This window comes from Halichoeres trimaculatus, unplaced genomic scaffold (genome assembly GCF_033239565.1).
Source record: "Halichoeres trimaculatus isolate MK-OKI-2021-1 unplaced genomic scaffold, fHalTri1.1 fHalTri1_scaffold_20, whole genome shotgun sequence".
Classification (NCBI taxonomy): domain Eukaryota; kingdom Metazoa; phylum Chordata; class Actinopteri; order Labriformes; family Labridae; genus Halichoeres; species Halichoeres trimaculatus.
In genome coordinates, this window is record NW_027437198.1 from 7,287,128 (window position 1) to 7,304,652 (window position 17,525).

The 17,525-nt window shown below is 40.3% G+C and overlaps 1 protein-coding gene across 2 annotated transcripts; it reads right to left on the reverse strand.

Annotated features, from left to right (window-relative positions):
• Nucleotides 1-4,076: 4,076 nt before the first annotated feature.
• On the reverse strand, nucleotides 4,077-15,533 carry tfap4 (transcription factor AP-4 (activating enhancer binding protein 4)). 2 transcript variants are annotated; one of them, XM_074697051.1, is made up of 7 exons: nucleotides 15,097-15,533; nucleotides 12,010-12,175; nucleotides 11,787-11,885; nucleotides 11,516-11,686; nucleotides 9,520-9,666; nucleotides 6,876-7,046; nucleotides 4,077-6,775 (listed from the first exon to the last, which is right to left on the reverse strand). In XM_074697051.1, the coding sequence occupies exons 1-7, from the start codon at nucleotides 15,183-15,185 to the stop codon at nucleotides 6,617-6,619; spliced, it is 1,002 nt and encodes a 333-aa protein (XP_074553152.1). In that variant the 5' UTR covers nucleotides 15,186-15,533; the 3' UTR covers nucleotides 4,077-6,616. The 2 variants fall into 2 exon arrangements, with proteins under 2 accessions (XP_074553152.1, XP_074553153.1); XM_074697052.1 differs by having other exon boundaries at nucleotides 4,079-6,775; nucleotides 6,876-7,043; nucleotides 15,097-15,529.
• Nucleotides 15,534-17,525: the final 1,992 nt, after the last annotated feature.

Genomic DNA, 17,525 nt, shown 5'->3' on the forward strand with positions numbered 1-17,525 from the left:
TATTTAACTTATATCCAGAGATAGCTCCAAATTGCTCGAGGAGGGAGAGAGCAACTGGAAGAGAGGTATTTGGGTCCAAAACATACAATAGGAGATCATCTGTGTATAAAGACACCCTGTGCTCTGTACCCCCTTTTCAATTACCAGAAACACCCAGGCTGTTTCGCAGAGCTATTGCAAGTGGCTCGATTGCTTAATCGCAGAGAATCAGGCTCAGTGGGCAGTTTTGGCAGGTTCTATGACCTAGTGCGAAGGGCTGAGAGATAATGCTGTTAGTTTGAACTTAAGCGATGGGAGAAGTATGTAATAACTTAATTGAGCCCATGAACAATGGACCTAGTAGTTACCTACGCCAAGGAGGTTTTGTTTTTGGGAGAGTTTGTCTGTCTGTCTGTGAACAACATAACTCAAAAAGTAGAGAACAGATCTTGATTGAAGTGATTACATTTTGGAGGAGATCCTGATCACCGTCTGGATCCAGGATTATTTCAAAGGATTCTTTATCATTGTGAGATAGGGCCGTTTTCACCATATGTGTATATAACTTCACCATAAATGGTCAGATTGCTTTGCAAAACAATACAAGACAAGGTCACCATAATTTCTGACAGATGTAAAAGTACGATCCAGATCCTGGATATATTCTGAATACTTAGATCTGGAATATGAAATATGTACTGGGTCATCATAATTTTCAACAAATTATCGTACAAACCTGCAACTAACATCAAATTGTAGCAGACAGTCTGCTGAAAGGGAGTATAACATTAAAGTAGGACTAAAGGATGGTGACAATCACAATATAAGGGGTGGAGGTCTCGCTCTCTGAGTGCTTTTCTAGTTTGAATTTTTCCAAAACTCTAAACAAATGCACCCACTTAACACGATCAAACGCCTTCTCAGCGTTCAGGGACAGTACTGGGGCTTGAGTATACAATGTGCGTACACTGTGTTTTAATGCTGAATCACTGAAATTCTAACTGGTAATCAATCAGATTTGTGTCTCAGAAACATGTCAAAAGGATATCATGCTGTAGAGAATGGCATTTAGTGGCCCTCCAAGGACATAATGACTAAGATCAACACTCTTTCTTTGGAGTTAAAAGATTTTGAATTCTACTTTTTGATTTTAGAGACTGTCGAGCAGGAACTCACAATGAACCACCACTGTTACTTTGAATAATGATGAAAAACAATTACAATCCACATGTTAGCCGTAAATGTGTGCCACTGAGGCAGCCTCCAAACCCTTTTTCGAATGAGGAAGGAACAATGCTCACTTGGCTGCGTGTTTTTACCGCCATAAGACGGTCTGTGTGAGAGAGGGATGGAAGCTGAGGAGAGGCCATGTCTGCTGCATAAAGGCCCCTGAGTCAGCCCAGAATCCCCAACAGAGCTAAACGTTAGGCCGATTACAGTTTTATCGTCCTGAAACAGACACACTGTGCTGAGCATAATCCCACAATTCCTTGGGAATCAACATCTCGACTGTAAATTAATCTCCAAATGTGGCAGGGGGTTCTTGCTGGAGCATGTCCATCCTGTATGACTTCAGGAGGCATGTCCAAACAATACATCATGTTCAATTTAATACGGAAAACTGCTTTAATCCAGAGGAAACTGCTCAGGCAGTGGGACGTGTCTCCGAGGAATTATGGTTTGTTTGTGAGGAAAGCTCTGCTTTTGATGGGCTTTTGTGACAGCTGGTTAACATTAATTCATTGTTAATTACAGACCACAGCCACTGGCATCAGCCCTTACTACAAATCAGGGTCTTAAATTTTCAACTGAGTTGTTGAATTTGACACTAAACTACCCTCACATCTGGAGCTGTAAAATGCAAACTACTACAGATATTAAATCCCCTTATTACCAGGAGGAATACAGAGGTCATTCATCAAAGTGCAGAAGCTCAAACTTTTCAAGAAGAAATTACATAAGTTGGAGGCAAGGTGTCAAAAGGGGGTTAATACTGCAACATCATTAATAACTAACAGTATATGAAGACTAAAGAATCAAAATGTTGAAGTTTGGTAGATAAGTTTTCACATTAAAAATGAAGCAACATAATAATTATTTGAAAAAAAAAAAAATAATTTATTTTATTATATTTATTTATCTATTTATTGGCTTTTATTACAATGAAAAACTCAGAAGTGGTTAAATTGTGGTGAGACAGGACCACAATTAAGCCAGGGCCAGGAATCAATCCTGCAACCTCTGTGACACGGGTTAGTGTCTGTACATGAGGAGTCACCTCAAAGGAAGGAGTTGTCCAACATAACACCTTAGAAATGTGACACATCAAAATTTAAAGAAAGCTCACTTCCTGTTCCAGCACAGCCTGAAGAGGTGAACATTATGGGGTGGCCCATGTCAACCCCTTAGAGATTTGGTCCTGCTTTTCCTCGACCCTGAAGATGACCTACTTTTCTATCTGTTCTAGCAATTGATTGTTTAGTCCAATCAAAACAGTACGACTGACCTAAAGCTGTTACACAGTAGAGGCTCTTTACACCCTAGACTGGTCACAGTCAATCACAGGTAGGGATGGGTACCTTTCTTATTTGAAATGATATGGTGCCGATGCCTGATACCTGGCAATCGGTACAGGTACTCAGCGGTACCAATTTTCGGTTCTTCTTTGTGTTTATTTGGTAAAAAATATCAATTTGCTTAACAGGTATATATACTTTTTTAAGTTTAACATATTTATTCTTCAATATATAACCTTGCAATGCTGTGTTCATGTCCAGCATGGAAAATCGCCTACTCCCCCACACTTTTACAATCACAAGGATGCATTTAGGTACCTAAACATGGTACCTTTTGATTTTACATGAACCGGTACCAGGTACTTTTGATAGAATTTGGTCGGTACTGATAAAAGTACCTAATTCTGTACCCATTCCTAATCACAAGACTGACACACTGAAACAGACAACCTGTCGCCCACACACTCACACCTACGGACAATTTAGAATCACCTGTAGATAACCTGATGAACATGTTTTTGGACAGTTGGAGGAAACTGGAGCCTGGGGAGAACCGACTCATGCACAGGGAGAACATGCGAACTGCACACAGAAAGGCCCACATTGTTCAAATTGGAATTGGAACTGGTGAACTTCTTGCTGCGAGGCAACAGCGCCAACCACTGCACCACCATGTAGTCCAGAATCTCTTTTTTATATCCAGAGTTTTTTTGTTTGTGTGATTTCCATTTTTATCTTCTCTTTTATTCCAACTTTATGTGTATTTTACCTGATATTACTGAACATTTGTTACACTTAACTATTAGAGCTATGATAACAGTATTTGTTGTCAATTTTTTTTCTATATTTTATTTTTTGTATATTCCTCATCAATTGCATTAATGCCTCAAAACTTGACTCAGTAACCTGAGAGTGAATCCCAAATTTTGTCATTAGTGCATTAATGTCATTCCTTAGACCACCCTAAGACATAATATGTATACATGTTATTTTATTACTATTATTATGAAAATGAAATGAAAAATACTTTATCTATCCCAAAGGGAAATTCAGGAAATTATTAATTTTTTAATCAAATTAAATTATTTTTATTTTAAATTATTTTTACTTTATCATTATATTTTATTCACACATTTTTATTGTTATTTTATCATTTTCATATTCTTTCAGTTTGAAACTTAAATTAGCTACCCACAGCTAATCAGAGACATTGAGGGATTCCAGAAGTAAGTGGGTTAATTCTGAGTGAAAGTGTGACGGTGTTAATCAGCAGCTTGGAGTGAATGAATGTGAGTTATTAGCTGAGGGCATGAGATGCCACCTACTGTCCCAAGTGAACATTTTACTGTCGAGGAGGTGGTCAGTCTTAATTTAGCAGTGAGCTGCTGACCAGTAGAGGGAGGGGGCTAAACCCTCCCCACCAATCAGGAAAAGACACTTGTGCATCAGTGACCAATGGAAAGTTTGGTTGAGTATCAATTAGTAGCATGTACAGTTTAACAGAGTTAATGAAAGCTGAAAAAAAAAGACAAACACTCAAGGCCCAATCCGTAAAAAACAAAGTACAAACTTTATTATTCTGTCTTTACAAAGGCACAAGCCTCTTTATCCCCAAAACTTTTCTCTTATAAAACCAAAAAGAAAAAAAATAGCTTCTTGATGACCAAATGCACAGACTGGTCTAAAAAAAAAAAAAAAGTTACAAAGAAGAGACAAAGGAAAAGGGAGAGGAAAGAGCTGCGAGATGAGAAAGAACACAGGAAATTATGACAAAAAAAATAAAGATATCAGGGGTAAAAGAGAACAATATGGAGGAGGGCTGAATATGGGGGACAAGGGAGATACACAGCTGTGCGTTTTGTTTTTTCTTTTTTACACATAACCTCAAGAGCTTCAGCTGAGGAGATGCCCCTTCACAGCAAAGAGGCAGACTCCTGTGTAGTACAGTAAGTGCTTTGTTATCCTGTCCCCATTTGATGATCCCCAGGCCCACCCCACTCAGCTAACAATCTGATATGTCCACGTAACATTTTCTAACACACAGGAAACACAGATGGGATGAGACAGTTCTTGGATTTAGCAGAAAGATGTCCAAATGCAGATGCTTGTACAAAAAAATGAGGGCAAAACTTTTTTTCCTCTGGTGACAAATGTGGAGAAATGTGTCACGCATCAGATGAACAGACGTATTTCAGTGCAGCTGACATCAATATTTTTTTAAAGGGTAGTTCATCCAGAAATGAAGCGGAAGTGTTTTTTATGTGAACACATTTTCTGTCCAGCAGTTTAAAGTCTCTGCGTTTCATCATGGGTTTAGAGTAACAGTGATGTGTCAAAAGCTCTAAAAGCAATCTCTCAGTTTGTTAGGGAAACTTCACTAAAGTAACCTCAAAGGAAAGACTGAGTAAAATCTAATGGAATGTCTTTTTTTTGAAGGATTTCTTTCTGTGTGTCTTCCTTTCGTAGTGCACATGAAGGGGGCAAACAGGGTGCAAGCAGAAGTCAGTATTCAGATACACCCTGAAGTGGAGGAATATCAGGAGCGCTTGTTTAAATACCAGCAACCTGTTCATCGAGGCAAATATAAATGAATGAACATAAGTGGAAAAAGGAGAAAATAACTTGGAAGATATAATCAAACACACCCGGGTGTTTACAGGAGCCCTGTGGCCACCAAACAGCTCAGATCAAGTGTTCAGGTTCGTCTCTCAAGACCCAGGGCTGTGTTAAGGCTGGCGTCACAGTAAGGCAAGCTGCTGCCGTTCTCAGATACACGTCGGAAGTTCTGCCTGTCATCAACACTTTCAGACAAAATAAAGTATGATCCAAGCAAAATGAATGCATAGAGCATATTTACTCAACCTCCACGACACATTCAAACTACTTCCTGTCAGTTTGAAGCATCCTGCTTTGATAGACGTCCTTTCTATTGGACAACAACAAAAAACACTGCTAAGGGCAAGATACATCCAGCCCTAAGGATTCAGCTCACAATTGATTGTATGTCAGTCGTTTTTTAAATGTGTGAATGCTTGATTTTCAAAGCAGAGCTCTGCTTTCGCAGACTGCCAGAGTCTGGGACACCACTGAGCCCTGCTGGTTCAAACTACAAGAGGGGGACACACTTGTAACACACTCACACCCTGTGGAAATCAATCCAGATTGCCAACAGATTAGCTTATTGAACAAGCCAGGTGCTTTCATATTCGAGAGGGGAGAATGTAAAAAATGTCTGAGCATTTTTTATCAGGCCATGAATAGAAAGACTTAAGGGGGATACTGGGAACCCAGCCCAGTAAAAGAACGGCAACAAACATGAAACGAACAAAATAAAAAAAATAGAGTTGTGAACCAGTCAGCAAGTTTTTTTTCCTTCTGAGCTTTGCTTCCTTTGAGCACCGTTTAACAATAACAAGAAGCTTTTATTTCCAGTACAATCACTTTAACTTGCAGGCTGTGGGTGCTGAAAAAAAAAAATCAAGCATAGAATAGTCGACTTCACAAGAGTAACATAACAAAAAAAAAACTCATCCAGAAGCCACAAAGGTGGAACTTGAATACAAGCCAGTCTTGTAAGCTCACAGTGTCCAAACAGCTCAGAGGAGGTTTAAAGGATGTTAAACAGAGATGCTCTGTGTTGGGTGGTGACGACGCCACACTTCTGGGCTTTCACTAACTTTTTCTCTCAAGAGATCAGTCCTGGTGAGTGACGATGATGTCGAGCAGACGTATGGAAATCTAGCATCCGGTATTAACAAGTCAATCAGTGAAGCAGTTGCTCTAAAAAACCTTACTACTGATTAATAAACAGACATGAGTTTGTGAGTGAAATAGCAGAGGGCTAGAAAGAAGCAGAGAAAAGACGCAGAAGAAACCGCGTGTGTGTGTCTAAGTGAAAACCTATCCGGGCTGTCTATCACAGTACATCATGTTAGAGTGTACTGAAAAGGAAAAAAAGACAAAAACAAACTGAGTGCTTCAATCTACCAGCCCAATAAACGTCCACTGAACAAGAGTGCTGTGGGTTTGTAGCATCATGTAGCCCTGGTCAGCTTGGGCCTTTTGATTCTAAGTGTGTACGTGTGTGTGTGTCGTGTGCGTTTAAGACGCCAGAGCTGAACTCAAGGCAGTGAGCAGTCGTCAGGTCCGTCGCTGTTTGAAGCCGTGTCAGAGCCGGCGGCGTCAGACAGGACTCGACCTGACGTGACGATGACCGCCCTCCGCTGCTCCTCCTCGCCGACGCCAGCCTTCCCCTGGTTGCCTTCGATGTGCTGGATGGCCTGGAGGGAGAAGAGGGAGGATGAGTGATGTTGGGAACAGCAGCACCCTCTGGTGTTCACATACAGGAACTTCTCAAACCAGGATGTGCTGGTGTCTTACTTGAACAATAGTGTCCAGGTTCTGTCGAGACGTGGACGCTGTGTTGATTACAGATGTTTGTCCCACGGTGACCACAGTCACATGATGGGGCAGGGGGGGCTGGACAGGTGCAGGGACGATGACTGTGGCATGGTGTGTGGGTGCTGGAGGGGTCGCTGGGGCCAACACCTGCTGAGAAGGAGCTTTGATTAAATCTCATGTGTGTGATACAACTGGGACGATATGCTGTTCTCACGATTTGGTTCTCTTACGATTTTTGGAATGCCAATTTGATTTAAATTGTGATTCTTGATTTGTTTATTTTAAACCAAACCATGTGAAAAAGTTAAATGATGTCTACGGACTTTATCAGGAGCCACATTTTCCCATAAATGCACATCACGTGAATCAGAGAGAAATATTTCACCCTCTGCTGGAGGAAAGTGGTAACTTTTTTCAAATCAAGTTTATAAACAAAGACTGAAATGAAGAATTTGAATTTGAAAAAAAAAAAAAGATTTTTCAACAATGAACCCCTATTTTGATGTTGCCAAACAAAATATCCTAATATATCATAGAACATTTTTTCCACCCACCCCTAATGGTAAACCTGGCAAAACTCCACACGGCACCAAACAAGTCAACAAGATTACTTTAACACGTACAGAGGATGGAGATCACAGGGGAAACAGCTGCACAGCATCCTGAGTTTAAACACCAACACATGTGGGGAGTCTCTCAGAAATCTGCCGTTGCTTTCATCCTTTAATTGAGGGAAAGCTTTTTCACGCTCAGTATGGTCAGAGCTTGTGAAGTGTTGTAGAATGAGACTAAGGGGGTCTACATGCTGGCACGTCCTGGGATGCTGTCCTTATAATAGTCAGAAAACAGTGGGCGTGGTTGTCTTGCTGCTTCAAGTAGGATGACGATACTTGTACAAATCAGCTGCGGTACAAACATCCCAACATGAGGTGAGACCTCTGAGGAAGACTTCTGGAAGTTGGTAGTCTAAACACATCAAGATGATGAAGAAAACACTAGTCTAGTCAAAGGAGCTGTTTAGCTATGAGTGCTTGTTCTTGACCTTGAGAACAGCTAGCATCGAAACAAACATCAAACTCACTTGCCAAACATAATATTTTGGCACTAAAACTTCATAGGCCAGCTGGAGAAAGAAAGTAAATACATGGTGGAGGAGCAAAAAGCAAAAGCAACTTTTACTCACATTTCTAGGTCTGGTGTGAGTAATGCTAAACCCTTACAGCATCCTTCAGCAAATGAAAGTTCTGGAAAGTTAGCACAGACCTCTTCTTTGTCATTTGGTGTCAGCTGGTACGATCCAGGAAAGTTGAAGGGCGCTGTTCAGACAGTTCAAGAATTATTCTGATTGTTGGGGCTCAGATTTTTGAAGTCTCTTTAAACGTGTGCACAAAATTTGAAAGGGTTTTATATTACTGTTGGTGTTATTCTCGTGCATTTTTTAGGGATGCACGATATATCGGTATCGATATCGGTATTTGCCGATATTTACTCATTAGCTGCCAGCCATTTTCAGAGCATCTTGAATGATCTTTCAAGACCCAAGTAATATTGTTTTCTATGACCATGTAAACACCAAAACTATCAAAGAAGAGTGGACTCTCTTCTTTTATGCCTCTCTTCCTGTTTTTGATCAAAAAAACAGACAAAAAATACTTTTTTGATTACGTTCATCTCGGGCGCTCCATCCTTTGATCCTCTTCATCGTCACCTTTTCTCACAATTGCGACGCTCTTTGTCCCTGAACTACCCCAACACATCATCTCAGATTGTTTTTTTTTTTCTTTTTTTTTTTTTAAATATCTAATATACCTAATACCTAATATTTTTAAATATCGGTTATCAGCTATAACAGCAATACTGATAGCAGATATCGGTATCAGCCAAAATGTTCATGTCAGTGCAACCCTAGTAGTTTTGTAATTCTTTGCTCTCCTTCTTTAAGATTGTCCATTCATGAGACAACACAGATATTTAGATCTGAATATATTTGGATAAGATTTAACGTTACGTCCAGTAATCTACTGTTACAGAGGTCATTTCCATGTAATTCATAGCTCTATTGATTCGAGGTCGCATGGCTCAGCTCTGCCTGGGGAGCCCCACATGACTGATCCAGAATGCATCAGTCATCTTTCACTCCCAGCGCTCAGTCGCCTGGAGTGGAGCACGGCCCACAGCACAGGCCGATTGATTTGGCATCGTGTTCAGTGAGGGTTAGCCTGCAGAAACAGGATACCGCGGCTGTCAGAGCAGGAGACAGGCACAGCAGAGTCGTGAGAGCTGCTCATTTAACACGTTGTAAATGCGTCTCGGCTGTTGACAGCTCTAACTCTGGACGTGGAGGAGACTGTCATGTGCAACTGTGCATGTGACATTGTGATGTAAGATTAGTTCAGGTGTATGTGAGGACAGAGGACAGGAATTTGATGCAAGCCGCCTCATTAATCTCGACTCAGGAGTCAAAGATGTTGGTGTAAAATTCAGGATGTCAGTGAACACGGTAGAGCAAAATTCAGTGAAGCAGGGCCTCAAATGACTCAAACTAGTTAAAAAATATTGGGAAATAAAAAAAACACTCATGAGAACTCTGCTTTGAATGACCTAGTTTTAAAGTATCTCCAACCTGTGGGCTGTGGGCTGGAGTGAGGTCCCTCTCCAGCTTGTGCTGCTGCAGTTGGATGAGGCCTTGTGTTTGGGCCTGCTGCTCCTGGACCAGCTGGGCGATCACCTTCAGCTTCTCAGGGTACAACTGTGCATCAATGGACCGCATCTGACAGAGGAACAATAACAGGAGATAAAGTCAAAATTTAACTGGTAGTTTGGTTGAAATCAAAGCCAATAAAGAGCCATAAGCGCAATTCCTTGAGTGGCCACTAGAGGGTGGCTCCATCGGTAGAGACATCCTCATGTTCCGCGTTAATGTGTTTGAGAAAAAAAGGTTTTCCAGTCATGACAACTACAGTGGAGATAAACTCATTATATTAACCCTGTTGTAAGCTTTACTGAGGTTCAGATAGGGATGGGTACCAAATTAGGTACTTTTTTAGATACCGGCCGAATTCAGTCAAAAGTATCGAGCACCAATTCACATAGAATCAAAAGGTACCATGTTAAGGTACCTAAATGGATCCTTGTGACTGTCAGGGAGTGGAAGAGTAGGTGATTTTCCATGCTGGACATGAATACAGCATTACAGGGTTATATACTGAGCAATTAATACGTTCAATTGAAAAAAAATGTATACTTTACGGTTTAAAAAAATGATATTTTTTACCACATAAACACAAAAAAGTACCGAAAATTGGTACCATTAAGTACCGGTACCGATTGCCAGGTATCTGGTACCAGTACCGTATCGTTTCAAGTGTGAAAGGTAACCATCCCTTGGTTTAGATGATGAAAATTAAGAAAGTTACATTTAAAGTAGGGATGCACAATATATCGGTATCAATATCCGTATCGGCCAATGTATAAAAGTGTATTTACTCATTAGCTAGCAGACATTTTTAAATCTTGAACGATCTTTCAAGACCCAAATACTATTGTAACCTATGACTATGTAAACACCAAAACTACCTAAAAAAAGTGGACTCCCATCTTTTATGTCTCTCTTCCTGTTTTACATCTGGAAAAACAGATAAAGTGTACTTTTTTTATGATCATGTTTATTTGGGCGCTCCATCCTTTGATCCTCTCCATGGTCGTATTTTCCCACTATTGTACCACTCTTTCTCTCTAAACTTCACATTGTCTCAAATCGTTTTTTTTTTTAAACCAATAATGATAACGGTAAATATCAGTTATCTGCCATAACAGCAACATTAATATTGGATATCGTATTGACCAAAATTTTCATAGGATTCATATTTATTTTTTAGATTATTGTTCATACCAGGCCTGTTCTGCAGTGTTTTGTTCCTTTCTCTGATTTTATTTAAGGAACTCAATTATAATATTATTACATGTCTACAAGGCTTGAAGTTAAATCTATCAGTTAGTATTCTGCTGTGAGTGTAATGGCTCAATGAAGATACAATATTCGTATCAATTCATGTGAAAATTCATCTCATTTCATCATAACATGTGGACCTGGCCTACAGGAAAGAATTGTTTATATATAACCGGAGTATCCTTTGTTGTGTTGGTCGTACGGTAGAAAGGTTTATTGCTTGTGTTTAGTGAATAATGTAAAAGATAAACATCCCCCCGAAAAATGGCACGCTGAATCGCAATCACACTATTAGTCCAAAATCGCAATTAGATTATTTTCCATTTTTGTTCAGCCATACCTAGAAGCTAATATCAATCAAATATTACAGCTTTTAGTGAGACTAGCTGTAATTTCCATTTTAATTCTGGTAATATATGGATCATAAATTAGCAGACACCTGTGCTCACCTTACCAAGCTTATGAGCTTAGCTAGCTAATAACCCAGCTTATGAAATCAACCCTTGCATTAGCTGACTTCACCCCTCAGTTTCACTCCTCTCAGCTCCAAAACAGCAGCCCACAAACACATGAGTGAAATCCTGGCAGCTGTGTTGAATTTTAAAACACACTTCATGGTCTCATCGTGGTCTCAGGATTCTGAATGTTGTTTTGACGCCTGGATCCTCACCTGATCTTCCAGTATCATCCTGACTGAGCGCTCTTTCTCCAGCTGCTGCCTTAACTCAATCATCTCCCTCCTTAAGTCCTCGGTCTTCTCCTCTTCCAGGATGTCCGGTGAGCCAATCCCTTCGTCTTTCTCCTCTGCACGCCTCCTCTTAGGAGATGAACCGTTCAACTCCTGAGAGAGCCAACACAAAAGGGGATATGATCAGTTGAACTGTGCTGATTCTGAAAGTCAGAGAATCCAGATTTGTTGTGATGGGTTTGAAACACTTTACTTGTATGATTCGTTTGAGCTGACTGTTCTGCTGCAATAGCCGCGTCTTCTCTTGCTCCAAAGTGAAAATGTAGTCTGATGTCTGCTGCAGGATGGCAGCCTGTGGCGGGAGAGACAGAGAGGAGGGAAATTAAGTTAGAGGTGTTTACAAAAGTGAGCTCAGACCTGCACTGCTCCATCCATCCAGCTTATCCCCCTGATTAACACCTCTCTCTGTGACCCACCTTACTGAGCTTCTCTCCATCGCTGTGTGGGATGAGTGTTTTAAGTGACTGGAAACCAGCATTGATGCTCTGCATACGCCGACGCTCGTTGCTGTTGGCAATCTCCCTGCGAATTCGTCTCTCTTGGTCCCGGGCTGTTTCTGGGGTTAGAGGAATGTTGGCCAGACTGGAGGGAGGACAGAGAGGGAAAACGGGAGTCAGTCAGACATACAAATAAAATAAAGCTAAAAATCAGTGAGATCATAATGGGATTAAAAACTTTGGCGTGCAACTTGAATATTTTCGAATGTTACACAACACAAGCAAATCATCCAGTAAAAAAAAAGAAAGATCACTGTTCACTTACTTACCTGTGAATAAACTGTGATGATTATGTAAGAAAAGTTGACTGCTTACCTTTTATGACTATCAAGTACTAACTTGTTAAATCATCTATTGGCCATTCTTAAAATCTCGCCTACATTTACAGATGCTGGTGTCAAACGTAATTTTTACTTTCGCTTTAGCATGTGCACAAAGTTGGTGTTTCCCACCAAAAAAATGAATATAAAGAGCTTAAATAAAGAATCCCCATCATACACTCATCTTTTGACTTCACCTTTTCAGCCAAAAGGAGGTTTTCTGTCTCATATTTTACTCTTTAAACCAGACAAATTGGCTTGAGGCATTTATTGGAATAATTATACAGCTGAGGAGGCAAAAACAGCAAGGTCTGCAAATTATCTATGATGGTGCATTGCTGCTGGGTTTTTAATCACCTGCGCTGTAATGAAGTTGCAGCAGAATAATGACCAAGATGTGTGGTTCGGATAAAATCATCTTGACATCAAACAGCAGGACACTCAGGTTTTACACACTCATATTTACAGTTCAATTATCTTATTAGTCTGTCAATAAATATTATGGAGTAAGCGTGCTGTTCTTAACATTTAATTTACATAAACATTAAATTACAATTTTGAGGGACCTAAAAAGCACTACGTATTGTAAAAATGTGTTTGGAAGTCAACTGAAGTCGATTATCTCTTATTCAGTTTAAACTGATTCATTTTATAACCTCAAACTGTGACAAAAACACACAATTTGCCACAGAGTGTAAATCAGATGAGGGAAAATTCTAAGCCAACTTCCTCTAACATCCACTGTGTATCAAGCTCGGTATCTCTGGGACCCTCTCTAGCCAAGCCCTTATCTGTACTGACTCAGCTGCCCCAGTGCAAACATGGGGAACAATTGTGCAGACACAGATGAGAAAACGAGTGTGTGTGGCTGTATGTGTGTGTGTGTGTGTGTGTGTGGACGCACACATACATACACAGCCACATGGAGCACATGTACCAACACTGCAGTGGCACATCCAGCAAAACCTCCCACTGCTTGACCAGATGAACACTGATCGAACCCAAAACCATGACAAGAACACAGACCGTAGATCCATCTAAAGTAGATTTAAAATAAAATTTTAACCCCAAACCAATAATGTGCGTATGTGCTGTCAAAGTCCTGGAAATAAATAGATACTTATTCAAGTTTTTTATTTTTTAAGCAAAAAGGTTCTGAAATCTGACTTATTTACTCATCTAAAATTAGGCTTAATCAAAAATTATGTGATCTCTTTGAGGATGTTGTAGAAACTACCCTTGACTCCAAGAAACAGTCCTGTTTTTTTAATATCTAAAACGTCTTTTAAAAAATAATAATAATAATAATACTAATAATATTTTCGTTCTTTACATTTGAGGAATAAAATGCTCATGTAGCACTAAAATGCCAGAAATAATACTTCAATATACATTTCAATCCTTTTTCAGTAACAGTTACAACTTTAAAATCGTGACAGTGTCAATCACTGTGGGTGAACAGGCTGGCAGCTTCGAGACCAATTCAACCAGCTAGCGTCGCAGATAATGTGCTTTGCCCAGTAAACATGAGAATGAAAAGCATCTTAAGCAAGTTATGGTTATATTAGATTAAGTTTTTCCTTCCTTTACACATGTTTTAGAGGTAAATTTTAAAATTCACAAAAGGGACTTCATTTCCCAGACTGCCCGTGTCCCCACCAGCAGCAACAGCAGCAGATCCCTCCGCCTCCCTCTTCAAACAAGTCTGCGGACGTACCGAGGGGCCTTCCGCGACATACACACCCCCTTATTAAAAACACCACTTTTAATTTTTCTGCCTCCAAGCGAAAGCTAAATGCCTCTTTATCTAGCATATCGGGCTTAACGTATTTATAATATCCCCGTACACCGCTTATTTTCTCACTGTACCCGAAACCACCTCCGTGCTCCGAGCAGACTTTTCGTGTCCTCCGCCATTATAACAATGCGGCAGGCAGCATGGCAGAGGTGCGGGATGAAAAGACGCAGTGGAGGCGGCTCGGTAGAGCGAACAAGACACTCGAAAACGCCTGTGAAACTGTCGCCACGTCGAATGGGGGTTATTTTGACCGCGGTTGTGTGTTTTTCAGGGAAAGTAACGGTAAACAGGTCGCCATATACAGAAAACAAACGCCAGACCCCCTCATCACGCTAAGCACAAGCCACAAGCATGGCCGCACTACCCACAATAAGTTCGGATCGCTCTGAGCGAATTCGGCAGCCTCAACGATGTGAACGGTAAAAACACACTCTTTTCACACTGGATGACGTCCGCTAGCGGAGCCATACCCTTTCAAATGCAAATCACAACACTTTAATGTGACACTGAGGGGTAATTTGAGGATAAATAGAGCAGGATGCGCTCTGGAGAGAAATAGCAGCGTGGTGTGCGGGGAACCACGTGGTTTATGTTTGTCAGCCACAAAATACACCTTTTTCGCTTCCATATGTGTGAAATAACACAGCAAGGGGGATGTTGAGCTTTTCACTGGACCCTATTTTAGCTCTGACGCAATTTTGTTGTCTAGTTAGTAGATTATTAATGGTCCCAGCTGTTCGTGAGTGGGTCGTGTACACAATAACAGATCAGATGAAGCATGTTGCCTCACTGCCGTCGCTAAGTGCGTGTACTCCAAACAGACGCCTTTTCATAATCACAACAATAATTACACGCACAGCGTGATGGGTGAAGCGCAGGTGTGCTTACCTACAAAGACCTCCAATCACTTCTTTCTCCGTTTTCCTGAAATGTTGCAAAGAGGGCACCTTTTGAGCTGGTACCATGAAATACTCCATGCTCGCCTCTCGCCAGTTTGGTTCCCCTTCCAACCTCCAAAAATTAAATTAAAATACAGAAAACAGTCTCTTGAATAGAAGGCAAATGAAAGCGTTCAAGGGTGAAAATCTCTTGATGAGGCGCGGTTTAAATCCTCACTAAGATATAGATCCCTGGTCTCTGTGATGTAGTAGTTTCAGGCTGCTCAGAGTTGTAATGTTACTCGACTTCCAGCTGATGGGGTTCCCTCGTTGTGTGTGGCGCTCTACCTCTCCCTCTCTTTCTCCCTCCCGCCCTTCTCTTTGCTTTCTCTCTGCATTACCGTATGTGTGTGTGTGCGTGTGTGTATGTGTGTGTGTGCAGCTGATCGGATGGCTTTCAAGGCGGGAAACAGCTGGTAGGAGTCACACTGCACTACCAAAAAGCCTCCTTCCGCAGAGACGAGGGACTGCATGTAAACAAAGGACTATTTGGTGCAGAAATCCAGCAGCAAAATAAGGACTTAGACGGAAATATATTATTGTAAGATGAATTTCTACAGAATGACAGCACGTTAATTAGGCTATTGAAAATGCAAAACAATGCCAAGAGCAGATTTTAATCATATTTATTGTCCCTATTATTCTTCCTTCAGAATAAAACATTCAAACCGTATATTTCTGAGATTAAGTATAAAATGTAACAGTTTGTTGAGATATTTTGAGATAAATCCGCAGCAAATATCCTAAAAAGCACCTAGACAGCTGATAGTAAATAAAGAGCAGGACTAGTCTACTACAGGGGCGGATACTCCGACAGCTGCGATAAGCGAACAAGAGAGGGATCAGCTGACGGCTTGGCAGAGCTGCACAGCAACAGCGCACCGGGGAGGGCTTCTGGGGACAGACTGCCGCCTGGCTGACACAACACGGTCTGGCGCGTATTTTTTTTTTTTTTTTTTCCACCGTTTTGGGTGTAACAGTGATTGCAAAGGAAGGATTAAGTACAGTAAACCAGTTTAATAGGTTTAATTAGAGGCTGCGTCGCGCGTGCAGCCAAAGCAGACACAAAACAGAGGCTGTGATTTTTCATTTCGCAGGCGCGTTAAGCTGCAGATGTCGTGGATCATTATGGAGCTACATGGACACATGAGGGTTTTTATTGTGTTAAAGAGCTGCAACTTTCACAGAACCTATTGATAATTTAAGAAAGAAATTAAGCTGGGCACAATTTTCATTTATTTATTTATAAAGAGCTGCCATAGTTTAAAATACAACACCAAACTAACAACGATGAAAACCAACAGGAAGCAAAATATCAGAAAATAAAAACAAGGTATTTTTTCTGTATAGAAAAGCAAAGTGCATGACGTCACATTGAAGGGCTAGTTCTTTTTTTCTTTTTTTTTAACTTTGCCACATTTTTAAAGTTCCTGTGCACCTGCTGTAGTTATGTTTATTTGCATTCTTTTTTTCTGTTTTTTTTTTTATGATAGTGCAACATTAATTCAGCTAATTTAAACAAATCATACTAAAACATGTAAGTTGTGTTTGAAATATCTTTTTAAATATAGAAACTCAACGTTAAATATCCTTTGATTGCTTAATATGCTTGTTCAGCCTAAGTTGTAATGTTTTATTATTGCATATATCCTGCAATTCCATAGCGATCCCAAAGCAGGCCTTTTTCCAAGAGACCTAAAATCATTAAAGCATCTGAGGCTAACTCATCCCACTAAATGACAAAATACTCCATACACTATCAGAATGCTCTGACCCCAAGCTTTCAATACAGAATCCAGTCATAGTTAAATCTTCAAAGAGGGCTGAATAGCAGATGTTATTCTTGTTTTACTGAGACTGTCACTATGGCCCTGAAACTAGAGGTCTGACATAAATAAATGTATGCTTTTTATTTTCTTATAGCAAGGTCTGCAAATTATCTATGATGGTGCATTGCTGCATTATATTCTTAAAAAGACGAAGCAAACCAGCCCTCCCCAGAAAGATAACATAAGTTTTGGTAGCTAAATCAATTTTGAAGTTCTCCTGTATAAACGATATGAAAGGCGTTTTAATGCCCTCTAGTGGTGGCGTGGGCAAAAGGAAAAGGTGCAGCTGAGGACCAGTGAGGACAAAACAGAAACATGACATCATTAAAATGTAAAAATCTTCAAATTTCAATCAAGTTTTCGGTTTAAAGTTATTAAAAAATGAAAAATGCTTAAAAAGTGTGAGGAAAAGTGTAAAAGCCAGGTGAAGATGTTTCAGACTGTGATGTATGATCTAACAGAGGCAGAGCCAGACTTTTTTAACTACAGTGACCAGTCTGAAGCACATTCATAGGGCTGGTATGAAGTACGTGCATGCAAATAACAATAA